This window comes from Ischnura elegans, chromosome 10, assembly GCF_921293095.1.
Source record: "Ischnura elegans chromosome 10, ioIscEleg1.1, whole genome shotgun sequence".
Classification (NCBI taxonomy): Eukaryota; Metazoa; Arthropoda; class Insecta; order Odonata; family Coenagrionidae; genus Ischnura; species Ischnura elegans.
In genome coordinates this window covers 26948943-26976548 of record NC_060255.1, presented here as the reverse complement: position 1 = coordinate 26976548, position 27606 = coordinate 26948943, and the positions used below count along the sequence as shown (strand labels likewise).

General features: G+C 37.3%; 1 protein-coding gene across 1 annotated transcript in view; it reads left to right on the top strand.

Annotated features, from left to right (window-relative positions):
• Nucleotides 1-27606, top strand: part of LOC124166349 (sodium-coupled neutral amino acid transporter 9-like) — a 52889-nt gene that overhangs the window by 20761 nt on the left and 4522 nt on the right. Inside the window, exons 5-9 of the mRNA XM_046543811.1 lie at nt 19064-19224; nt 19336-19500; nt 19661-19720; nt 26555-26809; nt 27003-27280. Of these exons, the coding sequence (XP_046399767.1) occupies nt 19064-19224; nt 19336-19500; nt 19661-19720; nt 26555-26809; nt 27003-27280 (919 nt within the window). The remainder of the gene's footprint in view (nt 1-19063; nt 19225-19335; nt 19501-19660; nt 19721-26554; nt 26810-27002; nt 27281-27606) is intronic.

The window sequence follows — 27606 nt, the reverse complement described above, 5'->3', positions numbered from 1 at the left end:
GGTATGTGTGACTATCATCAACACTAAGCTGATACCATTTACATTCAGAAACATTCTCCAAACTTCTGAGCTTATTTATCACCAAGACCTTATGGATAGACGGGTACAATTTCCTAGGAGGAAATAAATTAATCTTGCCTCATCTGGAAAAATAAAAATGATTGGCGGATTTTACTTCAACGGTGTTTCAATGAATATGAACACACTCTTGCATATCATCATTGCCAGGAAAGATGTAAATGACTTCTGTGTGAAAAAATAAGGAATGTTTCGAGAAAAAATATCCAACATGCCTTCTTAAAACGTAGGTATTTAAAAAATAATTTTTGGGGTCCTCTTAGGTAATGTTACTTAGGTCCTCTTTTCGTTCAGTCATATACCGTGTAAAAACAATTATTACATAACTGTCATGGTGCGAGAGCAATTTCTATTTCGAAATTTGCGAAGTCTTGAAATTATTTCATGTAAGGCTCCATGTTCCAGAAACATCTTATGTACTATTACATTAATAAGCACTAGACTTGAGTTATCGAACGATTGAAACGGGTAGCATTTCTGTACTTGTTCGCTTAGAAAACTTCTGCAACCTTCAATTCGAATTGAAAATTGGTGGATTCATTCATTTCGGCATCAATTCCAAGAAAAATGCTGATGAACTTAAAAATAAGCTCCGCTCAGGATACTCTCACGTACTACTTCTAAGAGATGGAAGCGCAGATGTGCGTGTACCTTCTCCATAATCGCGTGATTGGCTTTTACATAAAATGTTAACATTTTACATAATAGGTAATTAGCCTACTTTAATTAATTCCTTCCTTTCGTAAGCAATTTAGTTTCAATACACCAACAGATGAAGTTCGCCATGAAAAAACATTCGACTTAGCCGGGATTCGAACCCGGATGTCCCAATTGCCGGTCAGGTGTGTTAGCCAGTTACACCAGCCATTTTCTCAGAGTGAACTTCTGGATGGGTTTATCCCGAAGTTCGCTCTGAGAAAATGGCTTGGTGGTGTAACTGGCTAACACACCTGACCGGCAATCGGGAGATCCTGGTTCGCATCCCGGCTAAGTCAAATATTTTTTTATCGCGACCTTCATCCGTTGGTGTCTTTAACTTTGCACCCGTGCGCATTACTGCGTACAAAGTCACTTGTTCCTGCAGTGCTTTGAAATTTAATTTCAAGTAAATATATTGTAATGTTTAAGCTTCACGGTCCGCTTCCGACGTCACGTGATCGCTCTGTGCATCGACTAGCGCGGCCTTCACTGGTGCATGTCTTGGGGAAGGTCAGTGAAAATCACAACGTTCCCATTCTGTCCCAACGGCTCTTTAAGGTGGCGGGATTGGTGATCGCGGGACCTTGAGAATCACTTTCGACTTCGACGCAGTTAGTAAATTTCCCCAGCAGCTCAGACTGAACCTCGCCGAATCTCTCAGATTTTTACCAGCCCAGGATACTCTCACATACTACTTCTAAAGGCCTGGTTACACGATACATTTACACGTACGGGTTAATGTCTAAATGTATGAACGCGAGAATGAACGCCCAAATGCACCGTGTAACCACCCAACTTGTGCGAATGCATGCACAGAAAATAGAACCTGTTCTAGTTTTGTTGATGCATTCGTACATGCTCCGTTCCGGTCCACCAAAATCATTCACGCAAACGTACATTAACTTGTACGTGTTAATGTACCGAGTAACCAAGCCTTAAGAGGTGGAAGCGCAGATTTGTATGTACCTTCTCCATTATCGCGTGATTGGCTGATATATAAAATGTTTTTCATAACATGTTATTAGGCTACTTAAATTAATTCCTTCTTTTCGTAAGCAATTTAATTTCAAGTAAATATATTATAATAATGTTAACGCTTTTATAAACCTCTATCTAACCAGAAGTGAGAAGTTTTTCACCTTCGGATACGGAAAATTCCGGGAAAAAATATGGGAAACCATTTTTTTTTTGGAACAATTACCATGCTCTTCGAACACTGTTGTAAATGACAAAAATTCCTTATTTATATTGCCGGAAGGAACCATTTATTGAACGAATTTCCTATCCAATTCATTACTTCTACGTGATTTCTTCCTTTTTAGTCATATAACTTTTAACGACTGTACAATGTACATCCGATGAAACCATAAAAGTAAAATCATTTCTAACTGGTAATACCTTCTTAATTTTCCTTATCTTTACGCAAATATATCAGTATAAACTACCTAATTTACTGGATTTTAATCCATTGTAAGATTACTTAATTTAAAGCCAAAGCGAAATTACTGCATGATGTCACCGAACTTTATCATTTTTCCCTATGCGTTTAATTTCCGGAATAATTTTCTCGTTGGCGCATGAAATAGATATGTAATTACATATTTATTCGTCATATTAAACTCACTTCGCGATGCTTCAATCACTTACGACTGATCCCAAATTTATTAGAAAATACTAATTAGAGCTATAACGGAAAATACTGGACAAATAATGGAATAGTTCTGGTCACAATTTTTGATAGCTATTGCCTGACAATGATTAAAAAATACAATCATCAAAGTATTCGATGAAAATTCCGGTCCACCAGGGACAAGTAACCGAAAAATATTTTAATTTACCATCGATCATATTTTAATTTACAATGTGAACACTGGAATACCAGAAGGGCGCAATAGGGTAGTTTCCTTCATTAAAGAAAACGAAATGCATTGATTGCTATTCGTTACCCACCATTAGTGTATTCATAATATACAAATTATTTGGTTTTAGAAATCCCAGTTTAAACGAATGGCAAGGGTGAATTTTAACCGCATTTAAAAAAAGGCTGGATTGGCGCCCATGCGATTCCACTCCACGTGTCGTCACAGGGACCTAGTTTCTACACGAGAGGATAGGAGTTTTACATCGTCTGACCAAGATTACCAATGCATGCATGTGGCACAGAGCTTAGGGAAACATCTCTTAATAATCAGGCATTAAAAATACCTAAGTTCGGAAAGTCTCCTTCGTTTGATAGGGGAAGAATAATCCTTATTTAAGCCAAGCGCTACCTGCTAGCAGGGTACTCAGCTACCTGCTAGCAGCCTGCGTCGTATCAGCGCTCAAGCCTCGCCCCAAGGTCACCTCACACGCCGACATCTGGAACCAAAAATACGTCACACGGACTTTTCCCATCATTCCTACTTAGCCGTCGCGTTTTAGCGCGCTTGAAATTTTTCACTTTTCGTTAAATCGCGAAAAATAGATATCGTCATTCGAAAATGTAAGAGCGTGAAATACGTACTCCAGGAGTAATATTCTTTCGGTTTAGGCAATACAAAAATAATAGGAAACCACCCTATTTTACGGCCAAGCGTCCGATTGTAAAGAAAAATAATGATCTAACTTCCAATGGGGCTTTTTGAATTTATTTTTATCGTCACACTTTTCGGTATGGTGCATTTCAAACCGCAGAATGTGAGTAAACAGATTTCTGGGTCAATTCCGATGTTGGTCTATCCTTTTGAAATGCAACATCGCTGATAACACATGCACGTAAAAATTGACATGTATTAATTAAACGAGTGAATTCAACGAGTTTAAAGATTAAAATTAATACTTTGCGGCCTCATAGGTATCAATTTATTTTTATACGCAAAACCTGAATATTTTTGCAGCTGCTGAAAATAATTCTACCTCCATAATTTTCAATAAAAGATTACTTTTCTTATAATGTAATTCGTCCAATTACAGCATCATTTAAATAGTCATTTTCAATATATCATTCTATTCGGTTAAAATTTCAACACCTTCGCTTTCACCGAGGTTAAGGAAAGTATCCTCCCAATAAAGAAAATACTATAATTTCTGGAGGAAACGGTTGCCTCAAGGAATATGAAACTTCGTCTGGTGTAGAAGGCATGGCCAGAGACACGTCCTTAGCGAATAGGTCAGTTGTATGGGTCAAAAGAGTGTAATCTCTCCTCAATGGCCTCATTTCAAAGTGCCAGTCTGTCGCACCACACTACTATTAAAAATGCTACGAAAAAAATAATATAAAATAGGAAGCATCGATCTTATTTCGTGAATCCCGAAATATTTCCCACTCGAGTGCCTTTTTTAATAGGTCAAATGCTGCTTTTTCCACGGTAGTATATTAAAATGGAGTAGTTTTGATAGTATTTCCGCTGTTTGCTACTTTAACGATACTGATAATGTTAGTTGATTTTGATGACATTTTAGGTAGGCAATTTTATTTAAATTTTCTACGCTCTACTTTCATTAGCTGAGTGAAATGAACATCTCTTAGTGGTAGAATTTAGTTGTTCATCTAAAAAAAAAGTCAATGAATCATACGGCTAATCACCTAATTGGCCCAATTTGAATACCTGAAGCTATAGATAATGCAATATTTTTAATCACAAGAATATGTTCACACACGAAACTAACATGGAGCTCGAATCAAATGCAAAATTATTATTGCGTCTCTCACGGTATATGATCACTTCATGTAATAGTTCATCTGGATGAAACATGTAATTGAAAGCAATAATTCCACATAACTAGTCAAGGTAAATATTTACCTGAAGAACTTATAAGGCATTCTCTTCCTTCCTGAAGAGAACCGTTAGGGCGGAGCTTTTTCTGTGTCTTTTTTTTCGTTTCAAGTATCACTTTCCTCGTCTTTTTATTTTTTCCCCGGCATTTTTAAGGACGTCTACAGTGAACTAAACGACATTTTTCCATTCAATAGGACCAATTGGAAGATAAAACAATTTTGGTGTAAACCAAACGTCCTCTCACGCTAAGCATAGACGAGAGCCGTTTTTTTTCAACCTCCGATGGGTCACGAACAGAACACGAAGTGATTGATTAAACACTATTTCGTTGCTAAATATTGAGCACACATGTAGTATCCTTTCGACATAATCGCCTCGGCGATGAAGGAATTGCTCACTTACTATACCTCCTTCATAGGATGTTGCCGCCAATGACTTCTTACGAATTTTGCCTTTGCCATTGCGTTTGCTCAAGGAGCAGCTGGGCTGCATCAGCGCTGAAATGACGGACGTTGTCATGGATCAGAACACTTCCAGAAGTCAGCATGTCTCTTCTTTTGTTTTGAATGGGAATGGACGTATTGTTTTACACTATAGCCACAGTGCATAAAAAAATCTCTTTTATCGGCGTTAAGGTCAAGACATGTCAATGCTGAAGCAATTCGGCAAGTTTTTCGGCTCTATCTCTGCAGTGCACACTTGGCGGGAGAATCAATTGAGGCAGTGTAGTTAATGAGATTGTTACTAACCTTAAAATAACATCTTAAGGTCAGAAATGACTTGAGGGTGTGGTATGGAGGACGCGCTATTGCCCTACTGACGCAGTATCCGCCTATCGCTTGTATGGTGTTTTTTTATGAGCGATCGGAGGTTGAAAAAATCGCCCTCGTATTTCCAGGGACATGGTAGACCCGCCAGGCTTAGCAGTTCTAGTGCCTCTTACAATGTATGTAAAATATTTTCTCCAAAACCATGTTACAAAGCGTTGGGTGTAGGTAAAACTATCATTCAGCCAAATTAAAAAGGTCTGTCCACTTCACCACTTTTTTTGCAAATAAATGCTCAAAATCCGGATGTTCACTAAATTGTGAATAAAAAATTGTCGCAAAGATAAGACTCCCTGAAATAAAGGTTCACTAAAGTGCTAAAGAAATGGTCCGTGTGCATATTTTGATAATCTATCTCCAATAAGGTCGATCTTAATAACATATAATTGAAGGTGATATGATTTCTATAATACATATTACAAACATAAGAGTTAAACTTGTATCTATTAATATGTTGCCTCAAGACTTACTCTGTAAGCGATAAGAGACCATCAACTGAAAGTACTCCAAAATTAAATCCACCGAAGCCAAATATCTTTCTTCTCTCATTTTACTGCTTTTATTGCTTCAAAAATTATTATTTATATTCTTCATGCATAGCATTTTACATTAAAATGGTTCTTATCTTTATCGAGAGTTATTTATGTGCGTTAATGAGGTCTCGTAAATGAGGAAGAGCGGCTCCATTTGAGGAAGTAAGTTCAAAACAGCCTTACTAAAGTCTTACGCTTCGAATGCTACTAAGAGTGCTTTACGTATGCTGAGTGAAGTGCTCTCCAAGCATCAGACGAGGTTGATGTCCTTTGGCAACCTCAAGACCATCCTTTAGGTGTCAGCGACATTAGCTGAGCGCTTGCACGTCAAAATTTATCAGGGTTTGTTCTGGAGCAGAAAGGCGTCACGCGGTCAGCGCTAGGGCGTGGTTCATTTGAAACAAACAATCGTAGTCACAGCTTTCAATGCACGTGGCTCAATATTTCCCCTCATATAACTACGTAAATCTCATAATTGCCGCGAAAGGATTCTAGGGCTTTTCTAGGTCAGCACTACAAAATCTCTCATTTAATAGGATGACGAATGAAATGAGCATTAAATCAATTTAAAAACTCGAGTATTAGTCAATAATACCACCAAAAATATGCTCAACGAAATTGCGAAATTCTCCTGAAAATGTTTCGTATCACCATGTTTCGAATCGTCAATTAAAAAACTGAGACTCAATTTATTTTTCACGCCAATGAAGTTTTCCTGCAGTTGAAACTGCGATCGAGAGGACAACACGTGTCCACAACCTGAGTGTGAAGTTCATAAAATTCTCCGTTTATCAAGTCTAATCAACCGTATCCTTGCAAACCTATTCCGACCCACACCCTAAAATACCGCATAAATAAATATTTTCAAACAAATCAAGCATAATTACTTAAAATGTTGTGTGATCCTTAGAATTGTGAAAGAGTGCTTAAAGTATTTCATTATCCTTTCAAATTATCCGAGTTCATTATAATGCTTTAAAAAGTTATGGGGAAAAACTTAAATCAGAAAAATACCTGTTCCAAGCCCCAGAGCGACTGAATTTTTTTGGGGAAGTACTATTACCATAATCTTGGACTGGGTTGAATTTTTCCGAACCGAAGAGCACCTTTCATAATCCTGCGCCTATTTCTTCATCATTCTATTAGAGTACGCATCCCACCCTCTCGGCTGATATTATTTTGTCATGATTTATTGACATTTTGATAGTTTTAAATTGAAAAATTCAGGGTGTGTAGAGTACACCCCTTTAAATATTTCTATGCATATCAAACATGAAATTTTAACCTCGGTATTTTCTCTGCGGTGGAGTTAAATGTGGACAAGGGTCCACGCTAAATACTATAATTTTTCAATAATATATAAATAAGTATCAAACGAGTAAAGCGTAAGGAAAAAAGACCGGTCGCGTCGGAATGATGGACCTTTCACTCGAATCTCTATTAGTCTCGTGGCTAAACTATTCGCCCCCGAGACGCTTCTGCTTTAAAGCCAAATCGATAATCTCCCCCACCCCTTTTCGAGGGCGACTGTCTGCAGGGGGTGTGGCGGTGGGGGCGGGCGCTTGAACCCAGGGTCATGGACCTTCAAGGTGAATCTGCACGGCACATCCCCTTTAAACCCGGGCATGTGTCCTTGCCCTCTAGCCTGCGCTGCGCTCTCTCCTTCCTGGTGAGCAGGAAAAGTCGCTCCCCGCCCCTGTGGCGGCGCGTGTGCGAAATCTGTATTTTAAGGGGGCTCACTACCTCGCCGAAAAGCGTCGCTGCAGTCCATCGCGATTTCCCATTTCGTAACTTAACCTTGGCCGTTATTAACTTCAGTTTTTTTTTCATTTTATGTAAGGTAAGGAAGAGTTAAAGCTGTCATTAGGAGACATTATTCATTTTAGCGTGGAAGTGTATTATTAAAACTTACGTTTTTCCAGTTTCTCCACATGCATGCAAACAGAAAGTTTTCCCGCCCTAATGGCTTCTAATGCTGAACTTGCATGCCGATACAATATTAGTTTGAAGAAGTAAAGGACGATACGATGTAAACTAGAGCGTTACATGTATTTTTCAATCGCCGCGGCTAAGACTTAGGTCGAAGGCCTAAAAATCTCTCTACCGTATGATACGACCTTGCGTGTCCGCCGAGATAAAATTAGTGGGATTCGTCACCGATTCTCGAATAGCAAAACTCTGAAATGGTAAGCTTAAAAATTCAAGAATACGCATAACATTCAAGTTATTTTAGTTTCACAGAAGCATAGCCTTGAATTCGGTGTCCTTAATTCTCAAATAAATGTTCATCATATGATATCATGTACGACTTAATAGAGGCGAGATATCTCGACTTCATAGATATCACACGCATGTTTTGTCATGACTCGAACTTCCAAAAGGTGTGATAACTAGAAAAATGTCATAATTTCATAGTTCACAGATTACTTAAATAACTTAAATTTTTTCAGATATGGCCTCAATAATGACCTTCACGGATATTAACTTCAGTGACCGACATATATATTCTCAGTGGCCAATAAATGGTACATAAATTAAGTAGATAAAAGTATCATTCTTCTTGGCCAGTGATATTGTAGAATTAACTAAGTAAATAGGGAATTATTAATGTAATATTATAACTCAAAGAAAGAACTTTCAATGTCATTTTTTTATTGCAAACTAATGATTTTGCGCGTCGCATTGCTGTTTGAAGCGAACAGAAAGATTTCCGTCGTGGCTACGACATTTCTTTTGCGCACGTCACGACATGAATTGGCATATCGACTTGATTGACTCGGTCACTTCTATCAAAAATGAGTACTCGTGTCCGCAGTTTTTTCAGCGATCTTTTATTTTTTTTGAGGGCCATTTCCGCTGAAAAAGCAGTGAACCTTATAGGCAGTTGAGATAAGTTCCTTTGATTAAGATTTGCAAATGGAACTCTGTTCTTGTTCGATGAGAGAAACCATTTAAATTCATTTAATCAAGCAGTCCCTCCTGCTGCGTTACGTTAATTTTCTAATAATGTATTGGGGTGATGATAAATAGAAAAGAAAAAATGGATAGAGCGAAGGTTTTCTAATCCTCTAGGCGCACTAATCGCAGTTACAATGATAGCATTAATTAGTCTCCCATGAGTTGTGCAGCTACCAATAGCAATTTATTCAGATGCATACCAGAATTATAACTTGGGCATAACTGTAGGTTATGCATAGCTATATCAACTAAAATATGTATAGCTACCGAATCATACATAAATTCGTAGGTAAAAACTTAAGTAATAAATATGAAGGTATCAGAGGATAGAGATTATTATCGACAGATATCGAGGCACCAAACAATTTACAAGTTAGTTAGAGGGAATTTTGTGATGATTATTATAGAGTAGAGTAAGTGTGCATGATGAAGTGGCAGTAGTTTTAGTAATACGAAAAGCTGTGAAACCAGAATAGAAAATGTAAAGGCGCTAAATTTGACGATTGATTGATAAATACATGATTTCCCAAAATACACAGTAATCACCATAAAATGATGCTTAGTTCCGAAATGGTGAGGAGAATTGATCGATGGAAAGGCAACATATTTCAGAATAATTACTGATACGTACCAAGTAATATTAAGATAGATTCTCATAGGTAAAAATATAAATTATCGAATATTTCTCTCATGTTATTCACTTAAAATCTCTGAGAGGTCAATGCTCTCTCGACCTCGACTCAGCTAGTCCGAACAATTTATTTAATTCATACGCTATTGTCAGTAAGGGAAGAAAAAAGTTCACTAGTGTCAAATCTCAGATAGTTACGCACACTTTTACGTTGTAAAGTGAAAGAAATGATAAATTCGAAAGAAAAACCTAGAGTCAGGTTCATGGGAAAGCTAAAAACACGGTAATCAATCGGCAAAGATGGTCGAAGACCTCGGAGGTCGCGACCCGACGGAGTAGCATTCAAGTCGTCGATTGTCTCCCTCAATTAAAGTGTGTCAATGGGAGCAGATGTTAATGGAAAATTTTTGCACAAACAATTTATATGCGTAAAAATTATTGATTACGATAAATGCTGCTTCTACGTCAACCGCCGATGTAAAACTACATCGTATAGTAATAAGATAACAGGTTTTATCATCAGTTATTCTAAAGAGCTAGCAAAGAAATTTTTACAAACAGATTTTTACATGTGGGTCTTAAGCTAAACGTTCCAAAACTGGGCAGGATTGAGATAATAATCCTAAAATATTTAGAATTACCAATTCTCCTTCACAAACAAATGAAACGCGTTCACAGATACTGGTATATTGTCAAGGAACCCTAAACACTTCATATGTATGAGCCATTGCTGCACTATTTACTACCAGCTTATGAAGCTTGAGCAATCATCACGTGATTAAAAAAAAACTAATTTAAAGGCGATAATTGGCGTAAAAAATTATTCCTTTCATCTTAGCTTCTATCATAACGTTTTCTAATTGAATTTACGTATGTGGACTGTAAAATAAATTGACCTACAAAAATAAAGCCATACAGCCCTTGCTCTTGTATTCGATTATCCTCATAACTATTAACATAATAGCTATACACCATTATATAATATTAACTCCATACCATTAAAAGGGCAAGAAGAATAAAATAAAGAATAAATATCAAACAACGGAAAACTCAATGGGGAAAAATAAAACTCTAGAAGTGAAATACATTATGATCCACAAGTAGTGGATAAAGAAGTTATACTCTCTAAATGATATCAGTGGTTAATTTCGTGACTGACGAGTAAGTCTCAGTTTTGTTAAAAAGAGTAAGCTCTAACTAAGATTGTACTCTTATCTTTCTTATGGTTATAATTTAATCTACATGTTTTATTCGAGTGAATGGACCTGTGGATCCGCAAGTAAGGAAAATAGCATTTTTACATCAAGTGGAAGTTAAGAGTGGATACGCTCTTTTAATGTTGCACGAAAACATTTCCCACCGCGTAGACGATTTATAGCTTCCATTCTAAAAAATGCCTCAAAAAATAAAAACTGATCTTGATTGGGTTAAAAAAATCTTGTTTTACTTAAAAAAATGTGTAGCATTAGTAAAACTCTGCGCACGCGTTAAATTTCCATTAAAACTAAACTAGAGTCGTAATGGTTTTTATAAGACGGGTAGCTTCAGCGAGGGTCCACGAAAATTCGGTACTCAGAAACAGAACTAGAGCGAAAGATAACAGAAATATTTTTAGAAGTGAGGAGTTGAAAAAAATTATTCATAGAAATTCATAATATTGAATGCCTATTAGAACTATAAAATTGTCGTAGCAGTCAAATTAAACATTCTATGAGATATTTATTCGGCAATATTTTATAAGAATCCATGTCCACTACAAAAGCAGAAACGTGAAATAAGTTAGTATAATAAATATAAATTAATGAATGGTAATCTAATATACTACACATGTTGGTTGGAAATAGTAGAAGGTTCGTGAGATAATATAAAAAAATTCCCACAGTAAAATCCAGAAAAGCCCGAAATACTCTAGTTTATTTCGGTAGCTCGAGGCAATAATTTCCCGCCAAGAGGCTGTCGCATCCATTTCCTCGCCATGATCTACCTCAACGACCGAGTCGCAGCTGGCGAACGCCGCTTGAAGGTCAAATGGAGGAAAGCCTCTCTCGATCCCTATATAATGCACTTGAAATGGCTAATGACACGCTAATGCGCACCCATTTCACATTTTTTCCTTAACCGATCTTATCTCTCCCTTAAGCCTCCCGACTGAAAGAAAACTGCTCACATCAAGGCCAACGAGTGTGAACACCTAGGAGCAATGAACTTATACATGAACGACGGACGTTATTGAAGGCATGCTCCTACTTTCTGATTCCCGGTTTTGTTTGAAAATATGTAGGTATATCCCATGACCTTCTTCTCCACAATTTTCACCTTTTACATGCACTACAATGCTTCTTTGCTTAATGCGTCTTGGGTGAGTAAGGTTACAATTTTTGTTATCTTTTCTCCACCACAAAGGTTCTCACTTTTAACTCACTGATGCACGAAATTCAATGCGGGATAACTATCTCAACTATTCTTCCGCATTAAAAAATGTGCTACTTTCGTGCTACCACATTCACTTTTCAATCGATTAATGTGAATTTTCCCCTAAGCCATAACTTCTAAATGGAGGACAAGGTGCACTTCCGATAGTTATTATTAAAAGGAATCCCACCAACTACCGGCATCCACCATTAATTTCAAGGAGCGCTACTGCTACAAGTAACGTGGAAAATTGTCCTAAAGAACGTGGAAAACATGGAAACCATCATAAATAACGAAGACACGTGGAAGTCTTCATCAGATTCTGGAATTGATTTGATGCAATTTATTTAGCATCTTGCGTAAAGACGAGACATTTTTTTGCTTGATGAATAACGTTTTATCCCTAGTAATTTATACTCGGTTAACATTTCGTTTCAAGTAATCGCTAGGATTTGTTAACACCGTAGTCTCTTGGAAAACTCAGGAAAAATATAATTATACCATCAGTGACAAAACATCTGTGAGCGATATAACATGAATTTAGATAATTAGAGGTTACTGTCGTAGTACATACAAACCTGTGATGTTTTCATCCTTTTTTCCGATAAAATTGCCCAACAAGCTATGGTATTATTCTCTCTTTGAATGCGTACTTTGGTTTGAGTAAATAACGAGCTATCTGTCTTGGAAGGATTTTATTTTCACGTCCGAGAACATAGGCATATAATGCTAAAAAATTTATAAATCAACAAAATCAGGTGATGCTGGTAACCTATAAACACGACTGTTAGGTTACTTTGTATAAAATTCATTAAATGTGGTGTTTAGTTAATAAAAAGAGGACTTGGCACTGGCGAAAGTGAAACTTATGAACTTCCTTTCGGCATAAAATCTCTTTTGTTCTTCTAGCTGAGGTGCAACAATGCGACAGAAGGTAAAGTTGTGAATTAGTAATTTAGCTCCAATTTTTTATTTAAAATTTCAATAATAATGTATGTTAAAAAGCAATTTATTTTTTTGCTTTTAATATTAGGATTATCATGCTTAATATTTTCTCCTTGAGGCTCATTTTTGCCTAGGAAGTAATTTCAGGTTTCTCTTCTAAAAAGAGATATTTTTTAAATACTAATTTTCTTTTGATTTTAATCTATTGAAACAATACTTAAGGCCGCGTGAGGCACATAAATTTCGATGAAACAACTTTAAAATAGTATAAGGAAATATATGTACTGGTGGCATAGAGGAATCCTAGAATTTGAAATAAATTTGGAACATTCTGTCTGCAAAATATATAGAGGGGATTATTATTTAAAATATGCAAAGCCAATTGGGAGTTAATTACTATGACAACACGATTCAATCCAATGGCAAGTTATCAGAATATTTTTCTATGAGAACAATGGAAATTATATTTCATGGCAAAAAATGTGACGAAGTTAAATCCTCTAAACTTCTTTCCGGCAAAGTAGGGCATTAATTACTTTAGTAGATAAATTAAGCGATTTATAGGATAAGGATTTGTATATCCATTAACTAAACCCTTGAAATCATAATTAATGGCCATGTCTTCCAATTTTCATAACCTGAGGTTTAAATACCTCTTTTGAGAGATAAAGCACTGTGACAGGTAAAAGTGTCATTTTCTTAAAAATTGGATCATAGTAGAGCACTGCTGATGAATATTGTATAATACTGTAAGATTCTTCCAAAATGACCGGGAAAAGTGGTCGCAAACCCTCAGACAGGAAAACGGTCTCTATCGAATTGGAGCATGCGAGTACGGACCTACCTCACTACCACTGACTTCGTTTTGCTATTCCATTTACTCGTCATAACGGCCAAGTCGGTGAAGATGGGAAAACAAGACAATTCCCCACAGGTCAATAACATCAGTTGGTGACGAAACGCAAATCTCGTTAAATCGAGGATTTCCAATCACACGTCCCATGCGGTAAGAATCGGGGGTGTTGGAACTAAAGGGGACTGAACCCCTCTAGCCAGCCTTCCCCTCCAACCCCCACACAATCCTCCCCTGTTAAACTCCCACATCATTCCCACCCAAGTTCAACAACCTTACCGCTCTGAGCACGCAGGCTCTACGTTCGATTTCCCCGATTCGGAGAGAGACCAACCCACCCCACCCCTAAGTCCACCACCACCGCGACCTACCCCACGCGAGACTGCACATTACGGGTTGAGGTAGTTGGCCTCCCAGACTTCCCTTAACCCATCTTTTTTTCTCTCCTCCAGCCCCCCCCAGCCTAATAAAAACTAGGGGTCCCCGACCTACGGCCCTAACACGTACTTGATGCGACCGTGAAGCGCCAAACAGCTAGGAATCGATTTTTCCTTGCTCCAAAATTTGAGCGAACCTCGATACTATTTATATTTTTAACGATGCCGTGGATAGGTCTATAATTAAAATTATTCCATGAAACTGATGTAAATGTTACATTTTATCATTCCTATTAATTCCATGCTTCGCAAGAATTTCGTTGAAGACTGTCAAATGTTATATCTACGATAAGTTTCACTCGACAAAAATATGAGCATTTTACTTCCATTCAGTGCCCTTTTCATTGTGATTTACTTACACCTAGTGATAATCGAGGGGACGATATGATAGAAGAAATTAGAATGTCTTCTCAGAAGAATATGTAAACTCAACACAAAGTCGGCGGTGTCAGCATTCTTTTACGTCTCCAGCATTAAAATGTTAAATTAACTTCGTGAAAATATTGTGCCCATTCAAATTTTTTTACCGATACAGTCGCAATGACCTCCGTAAATATGCTCCATTCAGTGTACTCGATTGACTTAAACCTAATGATATTCAGACCGACGATATGACAAGAAATTGTGTCTTCGAAGGACAGAATTATAAATCAACACACTTTTGTGATCGACGTTGACATTTTTACACAGCAATTGCGAAGAATACTTAAATTTACCACCCAAAAATTGTTTTTTTAACTATAAAAAAGATCTCCACATGCCCTAACATAGATATTTTATAAATCATGGCATTTTTTTCATTTTTAACCGGCGGGAATCGGAATTTTCTTGTGTGCGCCGAGATGATACCGTAATGCTTTTGACTACAAATTACGATGCCAAATTTGCAACAAACAATTTATTTTAAATTGGGAATCATCAACCACAATGATGTTTTTGTAAAAGTATTAATTATACCGCAGGCTCGATTTTCCGCAAGCAAATTTTATCGTTATTTAATGTCATTAAACCAATATCAGAATAGAGACCGATCGACTCTGAGTTTAATGAAAAGATAATTCGAAATAACAAGATTGTACGTAGAGTTCCTGGTGAAAAAAATTAACTTGTTCCTTCCTCTCCTCAACGAATCTATTTTTTATCCATAACATCAAACCACACAGTCGCTTTCATTACGGGGGCGCGAAGTCGGCCACCCTCGGGTTTTAATAGTGAAAACAGATCCCTATAATTTCATGGCTGTTTACGTCGTACGCAATATTGCTACAGGCAAGGAAACGGTCGTCTGCTTCCGTTCAAGGGCTGCGCAGTCTCTACACATTTGGGAGGGAAACTTGGATCGCCTGAGCCACAATACATTTTAAGTCCTCAACATAATTAGTACTTCTCTAATAGCTGTAGATTAGACACATGACCGTACTGCACACACCTATGTTTTTAATTTAACGCATTTTCAGAAGTTTTGAAAATAATATATTGGAAAATTATAACGTGAATTCTTGTTTCCAGGCATCAACCAACGATCAAGGACACTCACGCGCTAAGAGGTATAGACTTTATTTGAAGAAAAAAAGCCCCTGAACTGTTGCCGAAGTGGAATATTTTCCAACTCATACCCAATGACAGCATTTCGCTTGTACTGCCTAGGCAAAGGAAGTTCTCATCCTAGATTCACAATTCAGCTAGGAATACGATGATATTAAGTGATGGGGGGATCTCTCTTGGACTATGATGATATTTCAGTAAGCCCTAATAAATAAACACAAGGAGATTCAGATTCAACAGTGAAAATACGAACGTCGTTTCCTTCTACTGAAGGTGTCGTCTATTCAGCTCTAAATTTACGAACCAAATGCCTTGGATGAAATTTTGGCGATTTTTACCACACGACGACAAAATCAAAGAAAGCGCGCTTAGTTGCGATGACAAACCTCAATAAGAAACAAAATAGAAAAATCTACTTACAAAGTGCCGGCGCCTAGCCTTCGGTTTACCGCGGGCTTCTCCCCCCAGACGGCAGGTGGACCTTGGGTGCGCGAGGCCAAAGGGAGAGGTGCCGGCCGAGATGGGGCCAGACTGGAGCGGAGGCGGCCCCACCCCCTTCCTCCAGGACCTTCCAGCAACGTCTGGCCCACACTCAATCCCCTAGCCGTCTGTCTGACATCGCGCGCGACTTCTCTACACCTACACCAACTCTGTTCCGAAGTTTTTTTTTACCGAGGGTCGTTCAACTCGACGGTTACCATGGTTACCATGTGCAGTGCGGCGCGAAGGAAAGACGTGATGGGAGTTAGTTAGCTTCATGCCTGGCAGGTGGCAACAGTGTTGCAAGGTGACTGTGCTGTTATCTGTGGAAAGTTTTTACAACTTCTTATACATTCAAGAAGAAACCCGCTAAACTTAAAATTTTCCACACGGATTTTTGAACTGTGGAATAATTTCATGCATGCATTATATTTTAACAGAAATTATAAAAATACCTCATAAAGCAAAAGGCCAGATAAAGGGCATTTTACGTTTTTATACCATACTAGCTGACCCGGCGAACTTCGTACCGCCTAAATTTCAATGAACTTATAGTTTAGTTGCACCATTTATAAATAAAGAGCGGCAGTATTGTTTTAATCATATTTGATTTATTATAAATTAAATGAGAAAATATTGATGAAATAAAAATTATACGCATTCAGTTGTTGGCTATTTGTGTTATTAACCGTAAAAAAATGTTTTTAGGCCTAAGTCCGTAGCGTAAACTTGGCTCGTTCATGGGGCAGGTTAACGCAACGCTAGACCGATGCTTGACTGATGCTCAAAATAGTGTAAGAAAAGCCCCTACGAAGCAGCATTCATATCAAATGGCTTTAGGCGCGCCAGTTATAGTATCTCTGTTTGGAAAAAATGCACTGAGTAAACGTGCTGCATGTGTAAACGCACCACGGTGTGCCCTACACATTCGGGTTTAATGTCTTGCATCAAGCGCCTTCTGATAAACAACAGTTATGTTTTGTTATCAGGCGCAAGATAAAGCGAATGAAGCTAAATAAAAATAGCGTAGCGAAGCAGGGACACAGCGAGGGGGAGGGGGGGTTTGGGGGTTAAAAACCCCCCAAAAGCTCAGAGAATCTTTTCATAAAACATTTGGTTATTTATATTAGGGGGACGGATGAGTCACAAAATATTTAACTGTTCACACAGCCGCAAAACTTACCATTTTGAACGTTATATCCTAAAAAATGTCTGGGAAGGGCCCTCACACCTCTCGCTTACCTTGGCGAGTTTTCTATACCCTACAGACCTGCCAGTATTAGCTGCGCCTATCCTTAATTCCTAGCTGCGCCCTTGAAGCGAAGGAAGAAATACAGCGGATGGTTTACCGACTCGTAAACATACCACATATTATTTACCATGAGAAAATCATGGGTTTTCACTGACACATGAGAACAAACATCACAAAAACTGAAAGACTGACCATGCGATTTGTTAATCGTTATCACCAATGCAACACGAATTGGAAATTGAATACGTTTAAGCTCAAAAGGGCATATAAGTTGGGATCATGGAATCTTTGGATTGAGAACTTCCTCATCTTTGAATTTTCCTTTGAGTATAGTGGCGTGAATCACTTTCATTATCAGTTTTTTAATAACCAAACACGTTGGATAGTTTTGGTTGGTTTAGGTTTCGAAAGATCATGAACATAGAGCCTACCTTTAGCTGTAAATCGTGCCATGGTAAGCCAGGTGCGTCCAAGGACTTTAAATATTCAGATAGATAGTTGGTGACTTCGTCTTCGTTTATTACAAAGTTAAAAGATTTGAATTCATGCGGAGTACACGGACATTACTGATAATCAACAATTGCTTGGAGATTTGTTCACACACACGGTAGTTATGTGTTTGTTGACTACTCAATTCGAGCTGAGCTTACCTCTAATTCTATTATTTTAATACTGTTTTAATATTACTTTAATATTTTTAACATGTTTGAATATTTAAAAAAAAAATTAATATTGTTAAAAAGATCAGTCAATACATTAGTAAAAACAAAAAAAATCTTATTTTTTTGACCGTCTTAACAATCAACTCCTAAAAACATATCTCTAAGATAAAGTTGAATTTTTTTGTGAACTTTTCCTATTTTTTAATGTCCTATATGTTATCCGGGGCTGAGAAGAATCCAAAGAGCCTAATGTCACTAAAATCGGTGCAGCCGTTCTCGAGTTATAAGTGTTCTAACTAACACGATTTTCGACTTTCTTTTATATACATATATAGATTTCACCTCGATTATTAGGCTTATTTTCTTAAAGCCTTCAGTTTTCAAGGGTCTGGAGGATACTACATCTGGCATTCTCATAATTCTTAAAATCGAGAGAAGGGGAAAAGGAAAATAATTCCAAAAATGCACCTTTTAAGCAGGCCCAAAAATGTCTCCAAGCAGCTTCAGCAAGCAGGGAACTTGTCTTGAATAATAAACGTAGTAGATTTGAGCAGCAACTTTTTGGAATATCCGCACACTGCTGCCATAAAGCTTTGTATGAAGGTCATGTGGCCAATGTTAGCTATTCCAAAATTTAAATCACATTCAGGCTGCTTGGAGTAAATGAATAACCTAAAAATAAATAAGTACATATGCATATAATCATGGGTACCTTTATCCAAAAGTATAATAAATTTCATGACAGAGTGATTGTAACATCAGAGGCAAATTAGAGAAAAATTCTTGAGCAAATAATAAAAACAAAATATTTGCCTCAATATAAAAATATCTTTTCCCTAGAACACTTTCCTTAGTTAACTTAGAGAACAGCAGACGGTAAACTTGTCTTGACTAGCCCTAACCCAGTGCCTTCTGATAATAGTTTCAAAAAGTGCAGGTAGTTATACATTTGATCCTTTAATTTGAGAAAAACTACTTTGTTTGCTATTACAGATTTTCAGTGTGGAATACAATATTGGGATCATCTGTTTTAAGCATGCCTTGGGGTGTTCAGAGAGCAGGTCTAGCTGGTGGTACAATACTAATGGTATTAATGGCTGCTTTATGCCTGTATACAGCTTACCGTATCCTGAAAGTTGACTCAATATTTCCTGGTAAGTAATAAATTATGAACACTTAAGCTTTGCTAAACAAATGATGGAGCCAGCACTTCCAATTCATGATTACCAATTGATCAGACTATTGAATGATTTGAAAATTTACAGGTCAGCATGAACACACAGATGTTAGCGATTTGTGCAAAATGCTCTTGGGCCGTCACATTTCCGTCCTTACCAGAGTGATTTCCTTGCTTGTGCTAACGGGAGCCTCCATAGTGTATTGGGTCCTGATGGCAAACTTTTTTTTCAATTCTGTCGGATATTTCCATGGTGAGTACACTGTTTTCATTTCATGGTTTCTCTTCTGTGATTTCTTTCGTTATTTCATTTAGGTACCTTTTATTGACCAATTTAATTCAATTGGCAACTACTTTTACGAAGCATTTGAGCAATATCTGATGAAATTGATAAAAAGTTATTTTTATTCCAGACAGCATTTACAATACCTTCACCAAAGAGATGAGTTCCTATAATGTCACTGGTGCAGAAGGTAAGCCAGCTATTACTTATTGTAATTAAAATTTTTAGTTTAGATCACCAGAGTAAACAAAGGTGAAAATGTCTTCATAAGTTATTGAAAAAGTATGGTAGATATGAGATAGTATTAAACCCTTTCAAGACGGTGGAGTTCTCGCCTTAGCATGACTGCTGTACTGAGCCCCAAGAGATTCTTCTGTCCCCACCCTACGGAGCATTTTTGCAGGACATTCGTTTAGAAGGGTGTTGCAAATAATCACACTCTCTCAGCACCAACCTTTTCCGATCCTTCTTAGCAGGGACTCTGATTATCTCAGACTCTGAGGGTAGTTGGGCTCCCTCCATTTGGGGTTTATAACCCTACCAGCAGCATTGGTTCGCGGTCGGTCATGCTTTGTTTACATGAAATAGCTACATATGTGTATGGATGCTTGCTTGAACATTAATTGCAGACTTCGAATTGAATTCCTTGTTTTATTCTGTGAATTGTCAAATTTTGAACTAAGCTCTACCATTAATACGAACGCATTTAATGCAGAAACAATTTCCATATTGATTTTTATACTGAAATCGAGATGTAAGTTAATATTTATCATGGAATTTCGTTTAATAATTGTAAAAGCTGCTCAAAAGACAATTCAATTCTTAGTTTATATTTTATGGGAAAGGAACAAATATTTATTTCTCAAAATGACTGGATAAACAATTGCATGATCCTTACCGCTAAGAGGGGAAATATAAGATAAGGGGTCCGGGAACCTGCTCCTGGAAAGCCTAAGCCCCGCAGTGTTGGGTCCCGAAACAAAGACATTGCACACCTGCGACCATCATAAAAGGGGGAAAGCTAGGAAAAGTATGTATTCGGCATTCTTTCAACTGCGTAGGAAAATCTCCGAAAAAAATTTGCTGCTTTTGTCTCCTGGGTCAAGAAATGTCCAGATGCACATTTTCGTCTTTAGTAGGGAAAATGTTAATTAGCCTTATTAAAATTAATGTTGAATGATTAAGGTGCCACTTTACTAAATTATACAAATATATTTACAATAGGGAACTTGCATATATTTCAGATATAATCAATAGCCCCAAAATTATATAAAAATATATGTTTGCATACCTCGGTGAAAGTTTTTTTATTATTTTATGACGTGGTTTGCGATATTTAATGCATCAAAGTTCACGAGAATTTTCAAATGCAAGTGAGAAGCGAAAACGCCCGATGATTGGCTGGCAGAAAAGTGACGTCATAGTTCAGTACGAGGAGGCTCGGCGGACGGCGGCACGGCCATAGTAGAGGTTGCATACTTGAATACACGCGACGGCGTGGTTATGATTCATTTATTGAAGTGCAGACGTATCGGAGTTGTTCATTGTGACTTCAGGGCTATTATTTAATCTATTTCTCCTCCATTGAAAGCGATAAATTGCGTAAAGATGAAGGAATATGGTTATTCTTAGGCTGATCTTAGCAAGCTTCCTGTTACTGATTCCATCATGATAACAGGGTACTTTAGTGAAACTTTAGACTTCGTCGGCGCGGAAAGTCGATGCCGAGAAATGGAAAGGTAGCTGATGTGCATCTGAAATGTTTTATAGTTCATAACAAAGTGAGACTTGCGTATAATATTGGCGAAAGCGTATACTCATGTGATGTGTGTATTCTTTTGGCAGTCCGGTAGTCTTATGGTGAACTTATTTCCACCTCGAAGCTGTCGATGATACTTTCAACTTAAAAATACCTTGCCTGGAGGGCGACAGGAAGCTCTGAGGAAGCCAGACTATCAATGTTTCAATTTAGTAGCGATAATATAGACGAACTTCCAACACAATCTACCATCTTGTAACTCAAAACCCCGAAACTACTTCCTATTCCTATTATTATTATCCTGCAGAAAGAATCGGTCAATCGCATTTCGATTAATATAATAAATACAACGTCTTCAGGTGTTAATAAGTTACTTTTGTAATTAGAAGGCCTTCCTAAAGTAACATTAAAATTTGAATATTTTCCAAACAGAGTCTTTAATACATTTTGGGAGCTTTTCTCACGATATATCTGAAACCTACTCTAAAGGCGAGCTCATCGTCATTGCGATCGGTTGTCACTTAAAAATTCCGTAACGGAAATCCTAGAGGGATGACCTTCGACGATGACCATGATCACCTGCACTCTCACTATTACTGGAACCCGTGGTGAAAATATCATCCCAACCCAATTTCTATTTGGTTTTAACTGGGAAAGAGCAACAGAACTGCACATTCTTTGGGCAACCTTGGGTTTGACTTTCCCTCAAACATCCCATTTCCCCTGTGGTGCACATCAGTCCTATCTTTATACGATGGCCTGACAACCTTTAAATGGATCCTTGGTTTATCCTGACAACCAACTAAATGGAAATTGCTGATCCACGCGCCTTCCTCTATCTCCACAGTTTCCAAATCAAGGGCCGCGGAACATTCCTCTCGTGACTCAACTTTTTTTTGAAAAGCAAGCAACGGCGTAGAATTTAGTAATTTTCCTTAGGTTGAGTGACAAAGTTCATGAAGTTGACAAAACGGCTAATTTTTCGGTGCGCGGAGTCATTTATTGCATTGGCCGTGTCTACATTTTTCAATTTTTTTGTAATAAAATAAATCAGAATTTAGGATAAAATTTCCTTTAAAATGACATATTGTTCATTATTATAGTTTAAAATGACATATTGTTCATATTCTCTTCCAAACCTGCAGTTACTGGGCTTGGATATTGGACTCCTACTGAACTATGACGTCACGGCCAAAGATTAGTGGGGGCGGTATTTTTTAGCCCGCGAAACTCGGGAGACTTTTGGGAGTCATTTTCTAGGGTAAAAACTGAATTTTAAGCGGAAAAAAGTATATTGCGGTACTAAGTGTTTACTGTAGTATATCAGCATACTGTTTATAAAAAGTATGCAATTTCCCTATTGTAACTTGGCGAAGATTATTCAGTTGTACTATTCCACATTATCAAATTCAGAAATATATTCCATGAAACTATATTGACCAAGGCACGCAGCTTATTTGAGGACCTATAGAAAAGAAAATGACTTCACCCAAGCATTTAATGCTAGACATAGTTGTAATTGTTTTAAACAAAGTGTGCAGTTCTATAAAGTGAGTGGTGAAGCTGCCACTGCCAATGAATGTGCCTCAAAGTTGTTTTAGGAAGAGTTTGACTGAAAAAGGATTACGAATGAAGAATGCAAAGTGCCATCCCCAAAGAAATTCTCAGCAAAAACATTGGCCCAACCACTCGGCTAATTTAATGAAAGTATAGACAGATTTGGCAAAGTGGAGCAATTGATTGAGGAACCTCTCGTATGCTGCAAATATATTAGGTGAAAAAAAAGTCAGTGTAGACTTGATTAGATAGTTTCTGGGCAAGTTTCTCCAAAAACAGTTTCCCAAACACAACCTACATCCCAGTGCTTTCCAGTAGTAAATCTGCCTTCATTGACGATGATAACAATAGCTTTTATACCCCACTGTTTTGTTTCAGCATTACCAATTAGACTTTCATGCAAATTGCGAGCTATGAGCATTTCCGGGTGAAACAAATGAAGACTCTTTCCTTACTTCCTTCAAAAGGTAAAATTGATGAGACTAGCTTTGGGTACTGTAAATTATCAAAAAATCTCTAACAGGGTAGTTCCCTTCATCAAAGAAAACAAAAAGCATTGATTTCAATTTGTTACCCACGATTAGTGTATTCATAATATACAAATTATTTGGTTTTAGAAATAGCGGTTTAGACGAATAGCAAGGGTCAATTTTATCCTCATTTGAAAAAGGCCAGATTGGCGCCCATGCGATGCCACTCCACGTGACGTCACAGGGACCTAGTTTCTACATGAGAGGAAAGGAGTTTTACATCGTCTGAGATTACCAATGCATGCATGAATCACTTAGCTCAGGGAAGCATGTCTTAGTAATCACCTATTAAAATTGCCTAAGGTCGGAAAGTTTTCTTTGTTTGATAAGGTGTTAATGATCCTTTTTTAAGCCAAGCGCTACCAGCTAGCATGGTGCTCAGCTACCTGCTAGCATCCTGCGTCGTATCAGCCCTCAGAGCCTCCCCCCAAGGTCACCTCACTTGTGGCAGCGGGAAGCAGAACGACATCACGCAGACTTTTTCCCGGCATTCATACTTACCCGTCGCGTTTTCGCGCGCTTGAAAATTTTCACTTTTCATTTAATCACGAAAAATAGATATCGTCATTTAAAAATCTAAATGTGTGAAATACGTACTCCAGGAGTAATAATCTTTCTATTTAGGCAATAAAAAAAATAGGAAACCACCCTATTGGAAACTGTTCACAGTAGTAACTGAATTTGTGCTTCTATGTTAATAACTTTGATCTTTTCTACATCCATGATTGCTTCGTTTATTTTATCATAAATTCACACCAAATAAATCTTTTTAAGGTAATGGCAATAGCTATTACATATACATATAGTAATTTATTAGTGATGTTATTCTGGTAATATTTTGGTAGAAGAATCTTGCATTAAAAGCCTCTACTTCACCATGTGAATCTGTTAGTGAGCAGAGCAATTTTTCAAGCTATATTTTGGCATGTAGATGATTAAATACCTGTATACATATGTCATTTCCACCTTACAAGCAATTTGACCTGCAACCAGGTCTTCAGAACATATTCTGCTCGTAAATCTGCATATTATTACAACACTGAAGATAATTGTAAATATAAGAATCTGAAGGGTTTGCTATGCATTAAATTTCACTGAGCTACAGACATGCTAGGAAGAGCATTCATATGCATAGAAAGGGCACTGGTTACAACACTACTTTTTAGGCAGCTATTCAATGGACCTAACAATGCCACAGATCCCTTGTACTCCACCACCCGTCATTTCATGACTGAATTGAAATGAGTATAGATCCAAGGATGACAAAATTCTGAAACTGCTAGGCAGCTTTGATGGATATCTAACAAAAATACCATTTCTACTTACAACGAAAAGATAAATTCCTGTGATGAGTTGCTTGTGATACCAGTACACAGTAACATGGATAGACAAATGAGGATTGTGAATCAATATCCATCAAAGTATTGAGAACTTTTGGAGGAATAAAAATAGGTAGATGGCTCGACCTAGAAAAACTTGTTAAAACTACGATGATGCTCTCGGGGATTCCCCATTTCAATTTAATTTTTTTTCTCAGATCCCTGCAGAATTCTACATTCTAATGGACTATTTCTGAACACTTCCTATGATACAGTTCGTAAAAATGAAAATATTATCGCTGTATTACATTTTATTCCATGAAGGTCAGCATCCATGAAGGTTATTTTTTCTCCCCATTCCCTAGAATACTCTCCAGTGTGTAGATAGCCCCTGGCAGCTTTAATGGGTGGTCCCAATGAGCTCACTTAACCTTTGTCTGTCAACAATGTTGAGCTCATTGCTGGGTGACACACTTCCCTCCACTTACGACACAATGGACCCTTAGATTAGGTGCCATAGTAGCACAGCTGCCACACCTCCAACTAATCTAATCTCCCTTCTCTTCCATCATAGTTCAGCCTTAGGCTACTACTAACACAAATTTTTGAAAACTCACCCAGGAAGAGTGGTTCAGACTATGGTAAGCCACAAAAGAAATACGTAAATCGGGCACAATTTATCAGGCACAGCCTCTGTTTACCCACCTCATAATATTTATTTGAAACAATGAGTATCGAAGTTACATATGTGCCGTATCCTCTCCACTTGTTGTACTATAGAAAGAAGGGGGACTTTTCTTTTTTTCTTCTATCCCCCTAATTGATTTCCCTCACAATATAAATTTAATTATTCCCACTACCTTCTCATGTTTTTTGCAACAAACAGGATTTCTTCTCTTCTTCAGTATGTTTATTCACCTTCCATCATATTTTTAACTTTATTCCAAAATTTAAGGAATTCCTTGCTTTCACGGATAGTTCCACAAACATGAGTTTGTATAAACAATTTCTTTTTAGCAAAGGCTCAATAGATAATGTTGCAATGAAAGCTATAATAGGCTCACGTCCCTCTGCTTTACTTAACATGTTGCGTACGGATGGCAAGAATTCTTGTCATTTTTTTCCCGAACGTTCTGGACGGATGACGAAGATTCTTGTCATTTAGGCGCATCAACCTAAACAATTTTAAAGCGTACAATACGTATTCGCTTGCAGTACGCTTTAAAATTGTTTAGGTTGATGCACCTAAATGACGAGAATCTTCGTCATCCGTCAGGAACGTTCGGTAAAAATTATGAGAATTCTCGCCATCAGTACGCAACGTGTTAAATTTATGGTTAGACATGTTAAATGCGATGGTGGTTGGCGTAACATGGTGAAACTCCTTCATGATGCACAAAGGATAAGAAAACACTTAGCTGTTTCACAAAATAAAATATATTGCGACCGGTTTCGATACAGCGTATCATCATCTGGTACGCCACTTGCCTCTTGGCCAGATGATGATACGCTGTATCGAAACCGGTCGCAATATATTTTATTTTGTGAAACAGCTAAGTGTTTTCTTAACCTTTGTGCATCGTTAGACATGTTGACAGGTTGCCATGAGAGAAACCTCACAATGAGCTAAAAGATCTCACTTGGGTGAAATTGCTTATTCAAAGTTTACTTATTAATGGCAACAACATAGGTATATACATATTCACCATTACGGAATTAGTGAAGAGAAGCTTATCTGGCTCTGAGCAGATAGAAAATTAGGAATATTTTCGTATACTAAAAGGTAAAGTTGTATTCATTATAAATTTTAAACATTATAATTTTAAAACCTAATCCTTGATTTTACTTTGAAATTATAGTTTTGTGTCCAAGGTTCCAGCCACTTACAAAACCAAATGGAACAGAATTGCATATGGAAGTTGTTACTCCAATTGCACCAGTCGTCCCAGATTTCTCCAAGAGCCCTTGGGAAAAATCCAATGTAGAAGAGCACTCAACAGTATATGAAAAAGTTTGGACATTACATGGATCTGTTCCAATTATTTTAGCAGCTATAATGTTTCCATTAGTAAACTTTCGATCTGCAACATTTTTCACCAAATTCAATTCCTTAGGTGAGTAAAATATAAATATGAATATAAGGTCAACTCCTTTATTTGCTACTTCAAAATAAATATGATGAATTAAAAAAATAAAGTGAATGTTTTTTCATGACAGTGAGTAAAAGCATACTCATTTCGTAAGCTGTTAATTTATTCTATAGTGAAAATATTGCAATTATTTGATTCCATTAATTTTTTTCCCCAGGCACACTGTCTGTGTTTTATCTCATCATATTTGTGCTGACCAAGGCAGCCAGCTGGGGGATAAATGTTAATTTGACTTTAGACCAAGAAAATGAAATCATCAGTAGTCAAAATACTAATATGTTTAACTCTAATAGTGGCACAAGTAAGCTTACTGATATAACCACACCCTTATTCCTCTCATCATTCCCAGCCTTATCAGGAATGCTGGCACTTTCATTTTTCATTCATAACATCATTGTCAATATTATGAAGAACAACAGGAATCAGGAAAATAATGTAAGTATATTCATTATCTATCAATAATGACTTTCATTATGTAAATAATAGGTCAAATCTTGGAGAAATAAAACCTACGTTGGTAGCCATTTAAGTAACTAATTTGCTTGAGAGTCTCATGAGAACAAGTGAGCAAGTACTGTAACTAACTTGATTTATACCTGGTATGGAGGAGTGAGTTGGTGTTAACATGATTAGTATGTCATAGACCATGCATACCTCTGTTCAAGCCCTAGCTTTTATTAATCACCCCATATTAAACTGCATCATTTGATTTTTATATTATCCATACAGTAGACTCTCATTATTGTGGAGTACATTTGACC